At 40.8% G+C, this 18,627-nt stretch overlaps 1 protein-coding gene across 1 annotated transcript in view; it reads left to right on the forward strand.

Moving 5' to 3' along the window:
* The window catches only part of l(1)G0196 (inositol hexakisphosphate and diphosphoinositol-pentakisphosphate kinase), a 475,031-nt gene that overhangs the window by 215,926 nt on the left and 240,478 nt on the right, over positions 1–18,627 (forward strand). Inside the window, exon 13 of the mRNA XM_080268869.1 lies at positions 16,041–16,088. Within this exon, the coding sequence (XP_080124995.1) occupies positions 16,041–16,088 (48 nt within the window). The remainder of the gene's footprint in view (positions 1–16,040; positions 16,089–18,627) is intronic.

Consider the following 18,627-nt stretch of genomic DNA (forward strand, 5'->3'; position numbering starts at 1 on the left):
TACTGAGAAAGTGGTAGGATACAGAGAAAGTTTTCTGTCAGTAGTCTGAGACATCAGAGGCACAGCTGGAAACTGAAGGTGAAACTTAGAAGTGGAGAGATGGTGCTCCACAGGCAGGAATTTGGAGGAAATATAGCAAATATTGCAGAAATTTATAGAAAGTATGTCAGACTGATCCAAAACATCATGACTGGTTGACAGTGGGTAAGGGGCTGTTGCTGGTGACATTTCCTTTCATCTTCCTTGGGAACTAAGGCAGTGCTATGCAGTGCCATTTTAATTTATTAGACTACTTACAGTATACACAAAGACCTTGTTCTGTGCAGTTTGGGGGCTTGGAAAACTGTACATAAGTAAAATTTCTATTGAGTGAATTGAACTTTTTATGTGGAAAAAATTACCGGTAATATGGGACCAGACCCCTCCAGAACTTGACCCACATATCCCGTACAAACCATGTTTCCACCCATTTTTTTTCACACAAAAGTTACAGCAGCTGATTTAGTCCATTTTTATCTGAATTCCAGGCATCGTAGAAACAATATTAAGCACATGGAAACGGTAATTGCATTATAGAAAGATAAAAAGTATCAATAGTAATGTTGATCCTGTGAGGACACCTTTAAGAAGAGCACAAAGTGAAAATTAAATGCACACCAGAAATAAAAGTTTTTGAAGCTGCATCTTCCATGATATTCGCAGTTTTCCATAATTTTCCAGATTTGGATTACATAAAGCCAGTTTTTTACATGAGGGAAGAGGTAGCACTTAGGCAGTTCCATAAAGCTGTGACAAGTGTAAGCAGAATTCACGTAAGACAAGGTTCAGGTTTATCTGTGACAAAGGATGAAAATGCAACATTTCTGAGTCAACGCAGCTGACATAGAAAGCAGATTAGTGCCATAAAGAATTGAAGTATTGGACAGTTTAAAGTAAATTTAATAAAATTTCATTAGTGGGGCTGCTGTCGTTAGATTTTATCACAGTGCCCAAAGCAAGAAAGCAGATGCAAAATGTGTAAAATTCAGTCTGTTGAACTTAATACACGCTGTATCATTAGGTGCATCTCAGAATGGATTACCTTGCTAAGCTAACAGGATTTGTATGAGAATTTTCTTCTCATTACTTCATGCTTAAATAGACAGCACACCCCTGGACTAAATGCACTTTGGGCATTTACAGAGACAGACTTTGGACAACAGAAAGAAACGATCTCTCTGCTCTACAAACAGTGTATTAGATCAGCGATGCCCTGTGATTCACTGGCATGGGCTCCCATTCTGTCAAACACCGCTACAACCTATTGCAAACCATACAGAACAACGTGCTGTGTATCATCACTGGCTGCACCAGTTTTACTCCCATAGCCCAGTAACACTCAAGTTAAAATCCTCCCTCTTGGAGAACTTCTAGGCGCTGAATGACCACATCGGTCCTAGGGCCTGACCTTTGTGCCAAACCTTTATCACTCACTCACTCACTCACTCTTAGAGAACTTCTTGATATGAAAGGCACTCAGTTCTTTGCAACAGCCTGTGCTAACACACAGTGTCCCTGTCATTTTATGATAGAGCCACACACTACAACAGGGCACATAAAACCACCAGCACACAAACATTACCAGACCCTCTTCAACAGCATCCCACCTCCAGACATTCCTACACTAACAGTGAAGAAACACCTACATACCCCACTCCACTTGCAGCACAATCCAACACCTTGATGAGAATGCTGTACTAAAAGCCTTCCCACCTGATACGCACCCATCAGATGTATCTTAAATAGAGATAATCGAGTTCACCTGGCTAGGCTTAGGTTTGGACATAGCTCAGCCCTCCTAAATTTTCAGTTTAGATTTAGCTAAGGTGAAATCACAGAAAACTCATAGCCTACTTGAAGAACAGGCACACAATAAACATGGTGGAGAACAGCACAGCATACAGTGCGACACTGGCACAGCATCAGTAGTGTAGGGAATGTATGGGACAACCCATAAGGGCAGTTGCATATTTGTGATTAGCAGGTTTGCTTGGTCAGGTGGAGCAAAGTTGTGCAATAACAGCAACAGCTTCCCAGAGATTGCAACCCAAGTTTTGAAGAGGTCTTGGCTCCATATCAGAAATGTTCTGAATGGTATAAGCCAAACCTAATGTATCCCCATTGAGGTGCAGGGATGTGAGGCTAGGGCACTGTAGTCCAGTACATTTAATAGAAGATGATATGAGCCTGTTTTGTTTGGGGGTATTACATAATTGAAAAGTTATTACTCACTCTTGAGAGTATCAAACATATAGAAGGCTGTTAGCGTGACTGGAGCATTCTAGTCATTAGATTATCTTTGCCATGGTCAGTCAGAGGACTGTTTTGCTGAGAATAAATGGCTGATACAGTCATCGCAGGTGTCAGCTGCAGACACAGTGGCAGTGTCAGATTGTGTAGTCACTTATATAAAGATATCATGGCTGTAATCAAATGAGCAGTTGTTAATATATGTATCCAGCATTGGTTTGACATAAAGAGCATGCAACATGTTGCAGATGGGGTTCCTCTTACGTAAAACATCTGAGTATAAATCAGAACAAAGTTGTCTCTGCAATAAGTGGCACCATCTTTTGTCCATGAGAGAACTATAACCCACCCCAGGAAGTCTCCACCCTGCTGAAGGCTGTCATTGTTGTAACTATGGCTGTAACATTAAGAATAGGGTCCATATGGTTATCCAGAGATATCCCAACTTCTTTAAATTGTTGCAAAGGGAACTGTATTTGTAGTTATTCACCTTACTGCAGACAAACCACATAGAAACATAACAATTTTAGTTAGTCGCATCTTACAACTTGCTGGCAAGGGCCACTCACCGATGGCTTCACATCCTCAGTTTGGTTGTGGCTATCCATTACGTGCTTTCCCACTTTCTTGATATGAGGAAGCATGTGTCCATGCTAACACTATAGCTACTTGAGCATTCAGAGAATTACCAAGGCACAGTTCTGGAGGGATGTAAATGTATTCCCTAGTGAATTCCAGTGTCACTCTCACCAAAGAATGGATACAATTACAGTGCAGTATTTATTACCCAATAGACTGTTCTGTTCTTCCACAGACAGTAATGCCATGGCTTTGTCAGATACAAAGCACATGCTGTAGATATTAGGCAAAGAGGAGGCAGAGGATGAGGATGAGCAGTAAGATCACCAAACCATTCAGGTGTCCAAATGAGGCAACAATTCTCTGTCATTCTCTTACATTCACTCATGCATGAATACTCTCATAAAGAAGTATTTTGCACTCACCAACCTCCTGATTGTATAAACAGGTATCTCTCAATTTACACAAGTTTACACGTTTTTAAAAGAACACCATGTAAAAAAAATCCGACTTTTTGTTTACAATACATGTTTCTGTTAACACAGTTTTAGACAAAATGAAATTCGTACCGTGGGCAGTTACATTTTGTGGCAACTAGAGGTCCCACACTGTCAGTCAGATCAGGAGATGGATTTGGACGAGTTGTTGTGATGTGAGCTGCCTGTGCCTAACCTCTGTATGGTGTGTGTACATAATTCATGTGTAATTAAAGATGTGGAATTATAGTATAACTGTTTGATATTTATCATGTAGTACTCTAGACAGTTCACAGAATCTAACTTCTTCACTTAACATGTATTCTTACAGGAAAATTATGTCTAAATTACACGAACCTCAAGTTACGTGACTTCTTCTGGAACACAGTACTGTACTTGCGTAAATCAAGAGGTACCTGTATATATATATATATATATATATATATATACACATATACACACACCCACTGCAAATTGACTGAGGACCTACAATACACACAGAATTGCTATAGGAGAGTTGTCTGTGTTTGCTTTGTGTTTCCACCTCTACCAAGTGAATTTTGGGAGCAAGAAGTAACTGGCAAATCCTCTGGTGTTGGCGGGAGGTGGTGAAACACTCAGCACGTCAGTGCTTGCCCAGAAGCGAGAGTGGGAGTACACAGTAATCCCTGTACTGTCCGCACGCCCAGAATCCAGACTCCCCACTTACCGGACATTGTGGGCCTGGACCTTCGGAACACAAAAATGGCCAAAAAAAAGAAAAAAATCCCCCTAGAATCCAAATTTTTCCCCACCTGTAATTTGAAATTGGCGCACAGTGCCTAACAGCTGTTGTTTATGCATGGTCCCTTCACCTCTTCCTTCCTTCCCCCTCCTCAGTTACCATCTAACCACTGTCGAGAGTAGATGTACATTGCAATGGATGCCACGCGTGTTCATTTTTGTGAATAAATAGTGAATAAACTGCAATACCTCGCCACTAGACCACATCCGAATTTACAGTGTTGTGCAGTGTTAGATTTAGAGTGCAAAGGATTAAGTGTGGAGTGCAAAGTGCGGTTGAAACTGGTGGTTGAAACTGGCGTGGCGAAATTAAGAACAGAATGTGCAGTGTTAAACAATTGTGACTCACAGTGCAAAGAATTAAGTGTAGCACAACACTTGATTACTGTACGTGCTTCAAGAGCATTTTCACTACTTCCAGAACATTAAAGGCGGCGGCCACAGACATGCTGTAAGTACCCTGTACACTGCTAAATATTTTCCATATTTACTTCTAATTCCTCATTCTCTGGTTCCTTTTCATTTATTTCATGCTTTATGTCCATTATTGGTGTGAATACGGTCTTACATAGGTGCCATGCATGTCTGGTAGGGAGTTATTTAGGTGGCTTTCAAAATTAGGCTGGGTTAGGGTCCATTAGTACCAGTCCAGGAGGCAGGGGCCCACTATCTGGACGGACCAACTTTCCGGACATGCCTTTGGCTCTATTACATCGGATAGTGGAGGGATTACTGTTCCCATCTCTCCGAGCTTGCACCTCCCTCTTTTTTCGTATGCATTACTGTTTGCCCTGTTATTTTCCTAGAGTCGAGTTGTCATGCCTGGAAAGTACTGCTCAAGGGATGAGAGGGTCCATATCATTGCATGGAGGCAGGTTAATGTTCTTATCAACACGATTTGTGAAAGTACTGGGCGTGCAAAGTCGACCATTATGAAGATTTTGTTGCAGCACACGGCCTGCCACCTGATGTCATACCAGAGCACAAGCATGGCAGTGGAAAGAAGAGGACGACTTCCAGAGGTATAGATACGCTTCTGAAGAGGGAAGTAGTCAAGAATCCTGGACTGACAGGAGCAGAATTGAAGAGAATGCATCCCCAGCTGTTACAAGACGTCTCAGTTTGAACTATCCAACACCGCTTGCAGAGGGAGCTGGGTTTGCCAAGCTGCACCACAGCCAAGAAACCGCTTCTCACTTACCTCATGAACAAGCAGCGCATTCAGTTTGCCAAGAAGTATGCACACGGGACATCGGATGAGTGGAGAAAAGTTATGTTTTCTGATGAAAGAGCATTTCAAGTGTTCCAGGTGTGTTCTGCCAAGGTTCGTTGCCCTGCCTCACGTAGTTGATATGACCCTGCTTACACGGTTCCGACTGTTAAGCACTCACAATCAGTAATGGTATGGGGGTGTTTCGTAGGTGAAATGGGAAGGGGAGGCCTCTACTTTCTTGCTAAGAACTTGATGATGAATGGTGGCCAGTACATTCAAGTTCTGAGAGATCGTTTGTTAAACTTTTTTGTTATTCATGGATGCAACTTTTTCATGCATGACTCAGCTCCATGTCACAAGTCAAGAAAGGTGACAAAATTGCTTCAGGATAATCGGACGGAGGTCCTCACCTGGCCTGGCAACAGTCTGGATCTAAATCCAATAGAAAACTGCTGGGCAAAGATGAAGAAAATCATGGCAGAGAAGAAGACACCCAATCCAGATAACCTCAAGACTGAAATGACAAATGTTTGGTCCAAAGAAATGTCCTTAGATTACTTTAGAGATCTGAGTGATTCCATGCCCAAATGCATTCAATTGGTCCTGAAAATCAAGGGAAACATGATTTCATATTAATGAATGGCATTTCATGAACAAACATTGTGATTTACTATGATCTCTGAGTTTTTTAATACCTTGTGGGGGGAGGTCCTAAGACAGTTTGCAGTAGCTGTATACTGTATATATATATAAAAATCAATCAGTCATTTCTTGTGGCACCCCACAGGATGCATAGGGCCTCGATGAACCCTCTCCACCAATATTTGTCTCTTGCCATCTCCTTCAGGTCCCACCAACACTCTTCTCCTGCATCTCTTTTCATTGTCCTCAGCCAGGTTTCCCTCAGCCTACCTCTGCCTCTTCTTCCTCTAGCAGTCCACTCTGGCACATCCTGTCTTAAACTGCCTTCTTTTCTATATATGTGCCCCAGCCATTTCCAGCGAGACAGTCTCACATATTCATCAACTGGTTCCACTCTTGTAATGTCCCTTACTCTTTCATTTGTAACACTGTCTTGCCACTTTACCTCAAGAATCCTTCTCAGTATTTTATTCTCAAATCTTAATACTTTCTGACCTATTGCAATTGTACTGTACCATGACTCATGCTCATAAATTAAAATTGGTCTAAACTTGGACTTGTAAATTTTTACTTTTAGTATGTACTGAAATCATATTATTATTCCAAACAGATTTCAACATTCCAACAGCTTGCCAAGCCTGTCTAATCCTCTCCTCCATTTCATTGTTTAATGATCCATTAGATGATACAATCTATCTATCTATCTATTTATTGCCAGACACCTCAATCCCGTTTGGGGTGGCCACAAACAAATCGGCTCCACGTCGTCCTGTCCCCCGCCATTTCACTGCCCTGCTCCCAACTCACACCCCCCTCTCTCATATACCTCTCCACCCCATCCCTCCATCTCATCCTCGGCCTCCCCCTCCCTCTTCCCCCCTCCACCTCACTCACATACACTCTCTTCGTCAGTCTTTCACTCTCCATCCTCTCCACATGGCCAAACCACCTCAGTGTGTTCCTCATAACACTTCCTATCACATCCACATCCACACCACAACGCTCCTTTATATCCTCATTCGTCAGCCTGTCTCTCCATGTGACTCCCAGATATTTAAAGTTTTCTACATTCTTCACCACATTATTCCCAATTACACAATCGATTTGGTTCTCCACGTTCATATTAATAATTTCAGTCTTTCCACAATTTATTACCAATCCCACTTTTTCTCCTTCCTCCTCCAGACAATCAAGCACCCTCTGCATCTCGTAAATACTTCTGCAAATCAGTACAATATCATCAGCATAGTCCAAATCCATCAGCCTTGTATTTTCTTTCCAGTTAATTCCTGATAGATATATATATATATATATTTAATGTACAGTATATAAATAGACAGATACAGTAGATACTGTAGATAGATATAGTATATATGAGTAAAATCCTTTATAATCCTCCCCTGGGCAGCCTAGAGAACTATGAAAGTAACATATGTTATTTTCAAAGTTTGTCTGAAAATTAATAAATTCGGTTTGAAGCTATTCTTCTACGAACACCAGGTGAAACTAAGTAATAGGAGTCTCTTTAGATGAGTGGGTATAACTAACCCTAACTTACCTATTCATTCTCCTCAGATACTAACTAGTTCCCCTCAGTTTGGCCAAATCTTTAAGGATATTTAGCTAGATAGTATCAGAAAGACAGATGACAACAGGCTAGCAGTCTTGGTTAGGTTTGCAAGGGTCTCCTCAAGCATCCTGGTACAACTTATTACAGTGTGCAGCTTGAATGAACTTCAGGGACTGACTGAGAAGTGGCGACTCTCTCTCCCCTCATAGAATTCAGAGCTGCCAAATATCACTTAATTACATTTACCTCAGTACAATGAATTACCTCCCAATATTTACAAGGAAGGCCAAGTTTAACAAATCAGTCATACTTTCAAATAAGAATAATAAGGTCAAATATTCATTTAATGTACTTTGAGGTATAATACATTATCCCATTTTCCACATCAGCAAACTGAGCATGCACAGTCAGGTCTATCTATCTATTGGCAGATTCCTTAATCCCAGAAGGGGTGGCCACAAACAAATCACCTCCATGTCACCCTGTCCCCCGCCATTTCACTACCCTGCTCCCAGCACACACACCCCTTTCTCATATACAGTACCTCTCCACTCCATCGCTCCATCTCATCCTTGGCCTCCTCCTTCCTCTCCCCCCCTCCACCTCACTCACATTCAGTCTCTCACTCTCCATCCTCTCCACATGGCCAAACCACCTCGGTGTGTTTCTTCTAATGCTTCCTGTCACATCCACATCCACACCACAATGCTCCTTCACTTCCTCATTTGTCAGTCTGTTTCTTCATGTGACTCCACATGCTCCTCTCATATGACTCATTTCCACTGCTCTCACTCTTGACTTCTGTCCCCCCAGCAAGGTCCAAGCTTCACTTCCATACGTTAGAGTTGGTATCACAATACTGTCATGTAGTAGCTTTTTCACTTCCATGCTTACTTCCCTGTTTCTTATCACTGCTTTCAAAGAACTAGCAACCTTTCTTCCATGTTGTACCCTTTCAAGCACTTCACCCTCCAAACTTCCATCCTTACTCATCACAGTACCCAAGTACTTAAACGCACTCACATTTTCCATTTCCTCCTCATCCAACCTCACTGTACAGTCACTGACTTCACTTCTCTTGAAGACCATAACTTTACACTTCCCTACATTCACCTTTAGATTCCATTTCTTACACACTCTCCCAAACTCATCCACCAAGCCTTGCAGCTCCCCTTCATCTTCACTTAACACAGTATCATCTGCAAACAACAGTACAGGAAGTTTCCAAACACTGCCCTCTCTCACTAGGGCCACTCCAACATCCACTGCCCTAACTTGGATCTCTTTTTTAACCCCATCCATATACAGATTGAACAACCACGGAGACATGACACATCCTTGTTTCAATCCAACCTTCAGATAGGAAAATTCACTCAGTTCATTATCCACATGCACTGCAGCCTTAGCACCCTTGTACATACTCTTCACAGCCTTCAACAACTTCCCATCTACTCCATATACGAGTATTCATAACACTTTCCAGAATCCATGTCTATCCACCCTGTCATATGCTTTCTCCAAATCCATGAAGGCCGCATACAACTTCATTCCCTCCTCTAGAAACTTTTCTACTAAAGATCTAAGAATGAATATCTGATCTACACAACCTCTTCCCTTTCTAAAACCTCCCTGTTCTTCTCCAACTAATTCCTCTGTTATTTTCCTTACTCTGTCAGTAAGTATCCTACCATATACTTTTTCTATTACACTAAGAAGACAAATGCCCGTATGATTGCCACATACTTCTTTTTCCCCTTTTCCTTTGTACAGGGGAATAATTATACCCAACTTCCAATCCTCTGGGACTTTATCTTCCTCCCAGGCCAATCTGCACATCTTCCACATCCATTCTACTACTATCTCTCCCCCATACTTCAGCATTTCACCACACACTCTGTCAATTCCTGGGGCTTTCCCCATTTTAACTTTCTTCATTGCTTTCACAACTTCCATCCTACTGATTTCTTCCTCTCTTCTAACATCCCTCCATCTCTCAGTCATTCCCCAACCACTTACACTTGCATTACTTTCATTCTCTATGTTCAACAATTCTTTAAAGTGGTCTCTCCATCTGCTCACTTTTGCTTCCTTCTCCACCAGTAATCTATAACTTTCACTCCCCAGCTAACTTCTTTGGCACCGTGTCTACCCTCTTTACCTCTTTCCAGAACATTTTCTTACATTTCCTCCACTGTACACTCAAATTCCTTTCAAATTCCTCAGCCACTTTCTTCTTATTCTCTCTTACTACTTTATATGTATACACACAGTGTACTCAGGTAATTTGTGGTTATTTTAGTCTTAACCCTGTGGTGCTTATGGATGCGGTGCATATTTCATGCACTCGTTACCACTTGACGCGGGCTGCGTCTGCGCACATTTCAACCACTTGTTACCATTCGACACTGGTTGCGTCGAATGAAATGGCCCCTGTTTTCTTTGGTTATGGAATGATTTTATGTCCATTTCTGGGCAAGGACAAAGCACTACTTGCGTCCCTGTGTATTTCTCTGCCGCGCTTAACCCAGCCCACACCCAGTGTCGCCCCACTGCCCCAGTCAGTGTGCTATGAGCCTTGCTTGAGCGTAAGATAATTTCCTCTCGTGCTTTGTAAAATCAGCCCTAATTGACCTACAGTAATTCTTTATACACCAAAATGTAGCCAAATAAATTCCCTATAACTTTTTCTCAGTAACATTTACCATAAAAATTTTATTTCTGTGAGAAAAAAATGAAAAAAATTGAAGTTAAAAAAGTAAATTCAGGCATAATTTACATTTGGCTGATCTTTTTTACAGCAGCATAAGCAAGTAATGTACATTTATTCAGGATTACAGTGAAAAAAAATTACGATTATCAAAGCATAAATAAGGGTGTGAGGATAAGTTGTTTATGAAATATCGATTACGTGGGAATAGCTCGGTGACAGGGAGGGGGATCTCTCAGTACGTGGTCTTGGGTGCCCAGGACTGTCCCAAGTACTCACTCACTGTTGGACGCAGCCTGCTTCGATTGGTAACGAATGGCTTAATACCTGCTGCAACATAGATATTTTGCGAATTATAAAGAACATAACCTATGGGGAAACTTACTTATGAGTCTAACCTCTTGGCAGAGTTGCCTCTGACCACCATACTTACACCCAACTAGTCACCAGCAAACATTGCTGTAACACCTTTCCAAAACAGTACATGATGCATGTATTTAATGGAAAAGAACAATACAGTATTGTAAGGTTCTTATTTGACTCCAAGTGATGGCATTGCTTAAGTGGATGGGGGAGAGGGAGAGGTTCTGAGGCTTGAGGCACACTACGGCCTCTCAGCACAAGGTGAGTGTGGTGGTGCTTCATGATGCAGCTGCCTCTGCCCCACTTTCTCCTCATCAACCTCCCTCAGGAACCCCTCAAAGTCCAGTGCGGATACAAATGAAATGGTGTTGTCGCCCTCAGCTGTCTCCATGTCTTCGTCAGAGCTGGCTTCATGCAAAGAGCCAGGTTGTGGCCCAGGTTGTGGTGCTAAGCGGCCAAAGCAGCTGATGATCAGCTCCTGGTGACTCTCATTTACATGCTTAGTATGCAGCTTTTTATAATATTGCACAGTCTCTTCTAGAGCACAAACTATCCCACTATGCCTGCTTTCATCTCGTAACATTCCATTCACTTTTTCCTTGGCCATATCAACGAACACCAACATATCACTTATGTTCATGGAAGGCTTGAGCCTCGCCGCCACACTTTCTCCCCATTCCTGCCTCTCACTTTCCAACCTACCCACATCATAGTCATCCTGAATCAATGCATCTAACACTGCCTCTGTGGCCTCCGGCTGATCATTAACCACTTCCATGACATCCTGAGCTGTCACCTTGCTACACCCGGACAGTCGACAGGTGAGTTTCGCAACCTTGGCTGAACTCTGGTCAGGTAGTTCTTGGTATTTATTCCACGAGCAGTTGCTAGTACCAGGGACATTAGGGTGGACTAGTGGACTCGCCTGCTGCTAGACCTGGAAGGGAAACACTGTGACTGGCTTGTAATGCTTGAATATGCTTGGCTTCTGTCTGTGACTAGCGTAAACAATGCCACGACTGGGAAAACTCTGAAATGAGACACATGGGACAGCGACCACGACTGTCATATTGGTTACTGCGATGTACGAATTGATCACGGTTTGGTTGGAAAATGTACATCGAATTAGAGAACCGTGACCAACAAACCTGTGATGTATGCAACTTGACTGTATACAGTAAGGCCCAGATGCCCAAATCCCTGACACCCCAAGTCCTGGACATTTTGGGCTCGGGTCCTAGACACCAAATATGGCCAAAAAAACGTAAAAATGCAAAAAAAAAAAAAAAAAAAAAAAAAGTCAATGTGTTCATCCCTATTTTAAAAATGCCGCGTGGTGATGAACAGCTGTTTTCACATGTAGTAGAGCGCCTCCCTGCATCCTCCCCTCCCCAGTTCCTTCGTAACTACTGTCGTGACTAGACACTCGTTGCCATGGCTGCCCCACGTGCTAATTTTTGTGAATAAACAGTGAATAAACTGCATTACCTCGCCACCAAACCACATGGGAATTTACAGTGTTGTGCAGTGTTAAGAAATTAGAATTCAGAGTGCAAAGGATGAAGCGCAGAGTGCAAACTGGCATGTTGCAAATGGTGTGGTGCAAGTAAGAACAGAATATGCAGTGTTAATTATAATTCACAGTGCAGAGGATTAAGTGCAGCACAATACTGGATTACTGTACGTGCTTCAAGAGCATTTTCACCACTGTCAGAGCCTTAGAGGAGTTGGGTTGATCTCTGTAATGGTAACGGACTTGTTGTGAGTACCCCATACACTGCTAAATATTTTCCATACTCGCTTTTAATTCCTCATACTCTGGTTCCTTTTCATTCATTTCATGGTTTCTGTCTTATTTGTGTGAATAGGGTCTTGAATAGGTGCAGTGCATGTCTGGTAGGGAGTTACTTAGGTGGCTTTCAAAGTTAGGTTGGGTTAGGGTCCTTAAGCACCTGCCCAGGGGGCATTTTCCTCAGTCCTGGACATGCCTCTGGCTCTATTATGTTGGATCTTGGAGGGCTTATTGTATATAGAGTAAAACCTCATTGTAACAGGCTAATTGGTGCCCAAACCATTCCGAAAAAAGCGAAATTCTGATAAAAGCGACATCTGGACTTCCCCCTGCTAACCTGGACTTTTTCCGATATATCAGACATTAGTCCAGATCACATTAACGGTTTTTAAACAGTTTTCACTACCAGTGGAGTACTGTACGGTATTATACGTTCAGTACTGTGATCAAATGGTATAATATATATAATAATACTGTACTGTACATTGATAAACATGTCATTTATTTACCTTAATGTGGTGAACATAGTTGAAGTGGTGAGGCAGTCCGGACTGCTTCTGGCTTTATCGGTCTTTTTCCGATATACGGTATAAGAATGTAGTCTAGTAGCTCCTCAAGTCTGATAAAAACAAATTCCGATCTAATGATGTCTGTTATGCCGAGGTTCTACTGTATATATATTTGCTAATAAGTTTATTATCTTTGATGGAAGACATACAGTAGTTGGTCAAGTGTCTGGTGAAATGGTAAAACTGCTAATATGACATGAGAAATCATAATTTATACATTTTTGGTAATACAGTCCACAGTATTTCTAATAGTGTGATGTGTGTGATTGTTGGGATGTCAAGCGGTTTGTGAAATGTTGATGTGATTTTTTTTTTTTTTTAATGCAAGGAAGAAGGAACCAAAGGCCAGAGGCCTGCAAATTTCCCTCCAAGAAAAAAACAAAAACAAGATAACAGATAGCCATATTTAAGATCCATACATTTTAAGATGCCTGGACACACTGCATTTGAAAGACTGGAGATCATAGACAGTAGGAAAAACAGACAGAGGCAGACAGTCTCAGAGTTGACCTGTTGCTTAAATGAAGGACTGGGAGTAGTGGTTAACTGACTGATAGCTCAAGTTTTAATGCAGTATATAAAGCTAATCACCAAATTTTTCTGCCTGTTAATTTCCTACAGTTTAGGAAATATCTTTTGTAATGAAAGAGACAGAAACTGTTCTCATTAAATCCATTGGTGTGGGAGAAGGATTTCTTCATATGGTACTGCTGATAAACAGATGTCCCTCAAGTCCTCCAAATGGAGGAGATGGTTGAATGCATAAGGAGGGCAGCTTCAGCCAATATTCCACCAGGTTCACATTTATATAAGCCTGGGGTCAAAACTACACCAACAGTGATCCATCTCACCTCATCAGTTATATTTTATGCTTTGATTTTTCTTTCCTAAATCGATTTACTGGATATAATTTTCCTTGAATTTAATCATAAGTGCAGTTACAGTAATTCTCAACAATAATAATAATAGTAATAATAATAAAAACAGTGCCAGAAGAGAACCTTATTCACAAAATATGGCAGTGGCTACTACCAGATAAAAGTGTTACTGTACTGTAATCAGGCCTTGACCTTCTTGAATCCAGTGCAATTATTTCAGCCAGTATGATGATGTTTGAAACCTTTGGTCTTGGTGCTTATGTATCACTGAAAATTGTCAGTATTGTTGGTAAATTGTAGCTAATAAATGAACAGTACAGTCAAAATACAACATGTAATAGTATTTCATATCCATATTTAATGCTGGTGTGGTATTTACAGTATGCTTATTAAATGTGTCAGATACTATCAGTCATTCCAACTGTTAGAGGACCACCGATTCCACCTGTTTTTTTCTGTCTCATTTAGGGCATAAACTACACAGCCAACTCCTTGATCACCACACCTTACAGCCAGCTCCCTGATACCCACACCTTACAGCCAGCTTCATGATATACCTTACAGCCATTTCCCTTATATCCACACCTTACAGTCAGTGCCATGATACCCACATCTTACAGTCTGCTCCATGACACCCACACCTTACAGTCAGCTCCATGAAACCCACACCTTACAGTCAGCTCCATGAAACCCACACCTTACAGTCAGCTCCATGAAACCCACACCTTACAGTCAGCTCTCTGATACCCTGACCTAATAGCCAGTTCCATGAGACCCAACAGTCTCCTTACTTTCACATACATTCACATGTCACCACTTTGTCATTACTGTCTTTACATGCTAGGGTTGTCTCATTCAAGATTACTCTGATGGAAGTGGTTGGGGAGTTTTTGATATGATGGTCTTGCAGAAGATCAGCAAAATCTGTTGTAACATAATTCTCACCATCCAAGTGTTCCCTGCTCTAAACATACATTCATTCAGGCAGCAGATCACTTCTCATACATTTTGACTAAAGTTCCCAGTATAGCACTCCAAATGCCAAACAAGAAGTACTCTCATTGAAAGAGAAATGAAAGGTCAACTTTTGATAGGAAAGAGTAAAATTTAGTTTATGGTTATTAAATTTTCTTTTGGTACTGAAGATGGATGTCTTCCCACAGTGGCACTAATATAACCAGGTGGTGGAACTGTCAGTCATTCAAACATTCTTCAGTTCTCTCCCTGTCCCCTAGAAAGGAATAGGGGACTGCAGGAGTAGGGAAACTTCAACCTGTAGTCCACTAGGCTCACATCTAGATGAGATTGGGGACACAACAGCAACAATACATTTTTCAAAAATTATTTATTTTAATACCCTGCATTTCTGCTCAGAATTACAATGCTGAGAATATCCAAAATTTGACATTTTTTTAATGTGAAACAGCACAATTCCATTTTTCCATATGCATTACAGTACTGCACTGTTGACTGATCTGTCATGCCTTATGAAGGACAAAAAGGGACAGTCGGGTACTTTCTCATCGTGTCCAGTACCCAAGGTTACATTGTTTAATTGAGATTAAATGTAAATGCATCAGAAAAGAATAAACAAACACTGTACAGAATTTTGTAGGAAAAACAATGCATAGAAATTTTGTACTAAGGGAAGAAAGCTTGAAAAAAGTAGTGATTACTCAGTTACTGCAGTACTATACAAGGTAAAGTACTGTATATGGATTCATGGATTTTTACTCTATATGGTATTCTACTTTTTGTTAGCCTAACTGAATGTTTTATTTAAGTAGTTTTGATTCCTCTTTTCCTTATTTTGTCCAGAGTGTTTGTACTAAGTAGTTGATTTGTTTAACTCTTTGAGCCAAGGGGTGTCTTTTTCATTTTATTCTTGCCATCTCTTGACGATTTCATTTAGCTTACAATAGACTTTTGGATTGGAGGGATCAGATATACTGTAGCTTCATTGCACCCCTTCAGTAAGAGACACTTTTCCTAAGTTCAATAAAATCGTCTGGTAACAGCAAGAGTAAACTAACGAGGATGTCACCTGGATTCAAGGGGTGAATGATGTGCGATGCCTCAATGTCGATGCAATTAAAATGTAAGATGACCCATACGTTTATGCCGGCCTCATTCACTTAGTCGCTACCTCAAGTTAATATTTGCTGTCTTTTTTCTACAGTTTTCTAAAGGACCTCAGGTTGCAAGAGGAACAACTTTGCTGTATGACGTAAGTCAGCACTGATCTTCCACTTTTTCCTGCATTGACTTGGGTTATCTTATATTCATTTGCCACCTCCATTGTTGGTCTCTCTGTGGTTACCCAAGCTTGGGCTCGTTTGTGCTGCTGCTCCCTGGTCTATAGGTTATATTCTAGATGGCATTGAAGACTTCCTAGTACTTTTTCCTGAGCAAATTATTTTGTCTAATACACCATAATATCCTCTTGTATGTTAACTGGTGCAAAATGTGACAGTATTTGAATGGTGTAAGTAACATGCTAGAGAATATTAAGGAGAGATATGCAAAATATACACTTAGGAAGAAATGCTACAAAATCTTCTGTGCCGCCTAGAATGTGGCCGTATGTTTATACTGTACTTCATTCCTCTGTGTGAGGTGGGCTGTTATGCAACTGTCTTAATCAGTGTTCAGCGACTGGCAGCAATAGGAACAAATTGGCTTTCTCTTATTGACAGGGAATGTGTCAGCATGCTGATGGGAGGAAGTAAAACAGATCTTAGAATAATCCTTAACCTCGTCAGTCTTGTGATGCATTTCTTATTTATAGTTACGCTACTTCCAGATGATTGTATTCAACTTAGGAAAAACCTCTCATACTGAACTGGTTAATGACGGCTCTAATCTCTCTAGTTTGATAAGTCTTTCCTAAGCTGAAGAAAATATATTGAAGGTAGCAAGAATAACGTGAAGAAAACATCATGGGAGGGAAGTGGTTAAGACTCGTTTTTACACTTGTAAATTTTCCGTACTATACCTGTATCGTTATTGTGTAGTGGCACGATACATGCATTCACTGTACTTGTATGTTTGTTACCAAGTTTGCTGGCTTTGTAACTGAACATATCAATGAGGCTGCTTAGTTGTGTTTTGTTGACAACTGATTTTTCTTGGATGTTGAATTTTTTTGGTATTAAGTAGTTAGTCTTGTTATCCCCTCAGTCCAATGATGTATTTTTCCATCTTATTCGTGCTTTTTACAGATGGTTTTACTAATCTTAGAGGAGACATTTGGTAGTGAAGGTTCTATGAAATCTATAGTCAACCCCCCCAGTTTGAAATCTCCTAAGTTGAATGAAACCATCTGGAGTTGATAAGGGTGAGAGGATTTATAGCATCATCAGACTGAAAGGGTCACTGTGGGGAGAGTTGGATGTCAGGTCATGTAATTGCTGTACTCGACTTGAAGATGGAATTAGATCATCCAGAAGCTACAGTACAACACTCAACTCTGATTATTGATATGCATTTTGCTCAGCATTAACCCCTTTGTTCACATGATGTATTTTACTGTATATTTTGGTGCTGGAGAGAGAGAGAGAGATGTCCTCATGCAGTGGCCTCAGTATAACTGCTGCCTGGTTATATAAATGTCCCTCAAGTTTGTCCCTGTCTCCCAGCAGGAGGGTAGTGGACTGCAGTCCTCTGGGTTACAATCTGGATGAACATGGGACAATAGCAACAACAACAACAACAACACCCATCATGGGATTGAAGGGGTTAATTATACATGGAGTCCTGTGGAAAGTGCCAAACTTCAGAGGGATATTCTTGAGCCAGTTTTGACTAATGATCGCTATATCATTATAGATCCAGCTCTCAGCTCTTGCAGAGATACAGTAACTGATGACCTGATGAGTGAATTATGGGAGACACATTTTTGCCTATTAGGTCTTAAATAAATGTAGCTCTGTAACAGTTGAGAGCTAGACCAGTGTTGATGGAGCATATGTTACTCAAAATTAGTCTTAGAATCACCCACCCTTAAGTTTGGCACATATTTTATGGGATGCCCTGAATATCCCGCACTAATATTTGCAGTCTGTTAACCCCTTAATTCTGGTATGTCATTGGTAGTTTCCTCTTGCTAAGTTCAGTAATTTTATTTAGCTTGGAGGACACTTCGATTTTGCAGGGGTTAGGCAGTCCTCATTAATCCTTCCACTAATGGAAGTCCTGCCCAAGTTAAATAAAATCTTTTGAAGATAGCAGGAATAAACCAAGATAATACATCATCAGAATGAAGGGGTTAACATGCATCAGTGAAAGAGTGCAGTATGTGATGGTGCTGCAACATTTTGCAGCACAAGTTTTTTGCATGTAAAGCTGCAAGCTTTCCTGTCTCAACACTCTAATATGTGAGACTCTTTTAAGTCATCTACACTGCCAGTCATTTGAAGCAGCTCCTTTTTTACACCAGTTATATTGATACATTTTTTTTCTTTCTTTTATTTACTAATTCATATCCCAGTTTTTTTTTTTTTTTTTTTTTTTTTTTTGAGAAAGGGAGGCATGAAGAATAGACTCCCCTTGTTGCATTATTGTTATTCATCCTTTACGTGGGTACATTTCAGTAGTTTTATACAGCCTAGAGTAGTTTAATATTATCATTCCGATCTGTTTAGTGTCGCACAGTATTGTATATTTCTTGCACACTGATCTGATCTCTTCTTATGTTCTGCACATTGTTGTACAATATATTGTAGACGTACCAAACCTTGCTGCTTTTTTTCCACAGGTGTAGTTGC

This window comes from Coenobita brevimanus, chromosome 30 (assembly GCF_032717465.1).
Source record: "Coenobita brevimanus isolate Jiangsu-jjx chromosome 30, ASM3271746v2, whole genome shotgun sequence".
Taxonomy (NCBI): domain Eukaryota; kingdom Metazoa; phylum Arthropoda; class Malacostraca; order Decapoda; family Coenobitidae; genus Coenobita; species Coenobita brevimanus.